We start from the raw sequence: 1,305 nt of genomic DNA, 5'->3' as shown, positions 1-1,305 counted from the left end.
CCTCATCATCATTCCACCACCAATTGCTTATCTTATATTCCATTCTTTTCTCTTTCATTTCAACTCATGAAAATTGCTAATTAGCACTAGCCATTATTGCAAAAAGACATTATTTAACGAAACCCTCTCCTAAGTCTTAGGAAACTAAAATATTGCATCAAATCTAGTGATCTCAAATTAAATACCCTATAACTTGGAAATTTCATATGAAAAGAACAAGTAGCATTGAAGTAGAAATTTAAAAGGAAAGAAAGAGAGAATAGTGTCTTATTAAGCTAATGTTCAAAATGTTACGCATAGAGCATGTAACATTTGATAAATCTCCAACCAGACGTCCTCAAATTCCTCACTCTTCCACACAAAATCAACAATACAAAGAGCTTAACAAAATAAATACACAAATAAGTAAATTATTTGTAATCTACAACAATATGAAAGCAAATTAAAATGACCAAATTAAATTTAGAACAAAAGTGCTACACTCCCAAGAATTGCTACCATAGCCATGCTACTAATTCCATGAACAAAACCATTAGACGGAGGAGGAGCCATTCCACCATTCATAGGTCCCGGTGCAGCTGGCTCTGATCCCACGGGTTCCATTCCGGGTGCCATAGGAGCTGGTGGTGCCATTGGTGGTGGTGACATGGTGGCCATTGGTGGTGGTGACATGGCGGCCATTGGTGGTGGTGACATGGCGGCCATTGGTGGAGGAGTGGTAGTCATTGGTGGCATTGCCATGGTAGATGGTGGCATTGTGGGGGCCATCATAGGAGATTGAGCAGCAGAAAGAGCTACAAATGTAAGGAAAAGGGAGAGAAAGATCATGGGACGTGAGAGAGCCATGACTACTGATGATGACTCTCTTAGGATTTGTTTCTTTTAAGAAATAGAGGAGAGAATTCTTGAACAAAGTGAACTCAAAGGTTGTCTTTGAGGAAGTTTGTATTGTGCAGGTGTATTGAAAGGTTTGAGAGCTACCTGATATATAGACAGGACATAGTAGAAAGACTTAATTTCTTGAATCTTTGTATAAATAACCGGTTAGATTCACTGTTTACTTTTGTAGCCGGTATATATAAATTATACACGATTATACATATAATATATACTAATTATATATATGTTATACATTAGCCTCTGATTTTTAGTTTAAGCAATTGGATAAATGGCTATTTAGGTTAATTATTATTTTTTATTAAGGCATCTTCTAATCATAACTCAGTGATCCGGCTACTTTAGATTCGCGTTGAATAAGTTTGGTAAATAAGTAAAATGCTTCTTACCAAAAAGTTGTTCATTCCC

The 1,305-nt window shown here is 36.4% G+C and overlaps 1 protein-coding gene across 1 annotated transcript; it reads right to left on the bottom strand.

Annotated features, from left to right (window-relative positions):
- Window positions 1-237: 237 nt before the first annotated feature.
- Window positions 238-981, bottom strand: LOC104103809 (classical arabinogalactan protein 9). Its single transcript, XM_009611747.4, has one exon. It carries the CDS (start codon window positions 844-846, stop codon window positions 463-465), a length of 384 nt encoding a protein of 127 aa, XP_009610042.1. The 5' UTR covers window positions 847-981; the 3' UTR covers window positions 238-462.
- Window positions 982-1,305: the final 324 nt, after the last annotated feature.

This window comes from Nicotiana tomentosiformis, chromosome 8 (assembly GCF_000390325.3).
Source record: "Nicotiana tomentosiformis chromosome 8, ASM39032v3, whole genome shotgun sequence".
NCBI classification, from domain to species: Eukaryota; Viridiplantae; Streptophyta; class Magnoliopsida; order Solanales; family Solanaceae; genus Nicotiana; species Nicotiana tomentosiformis.
Note: the sequence above shows the minus strand (reverse complement) of the source record. Positions and strands in the feature narration are given on the sequence as shown.

Excerpts from the sequence above, each read along its gene's own strand:
- LOC104103809 (XM_009611747.4), bottom strand. The coding sequence starts at position 846 with ATGGCTCTCTCACGTCCCATGATCTTTCTCTCCCTTTTCCTTACATTT.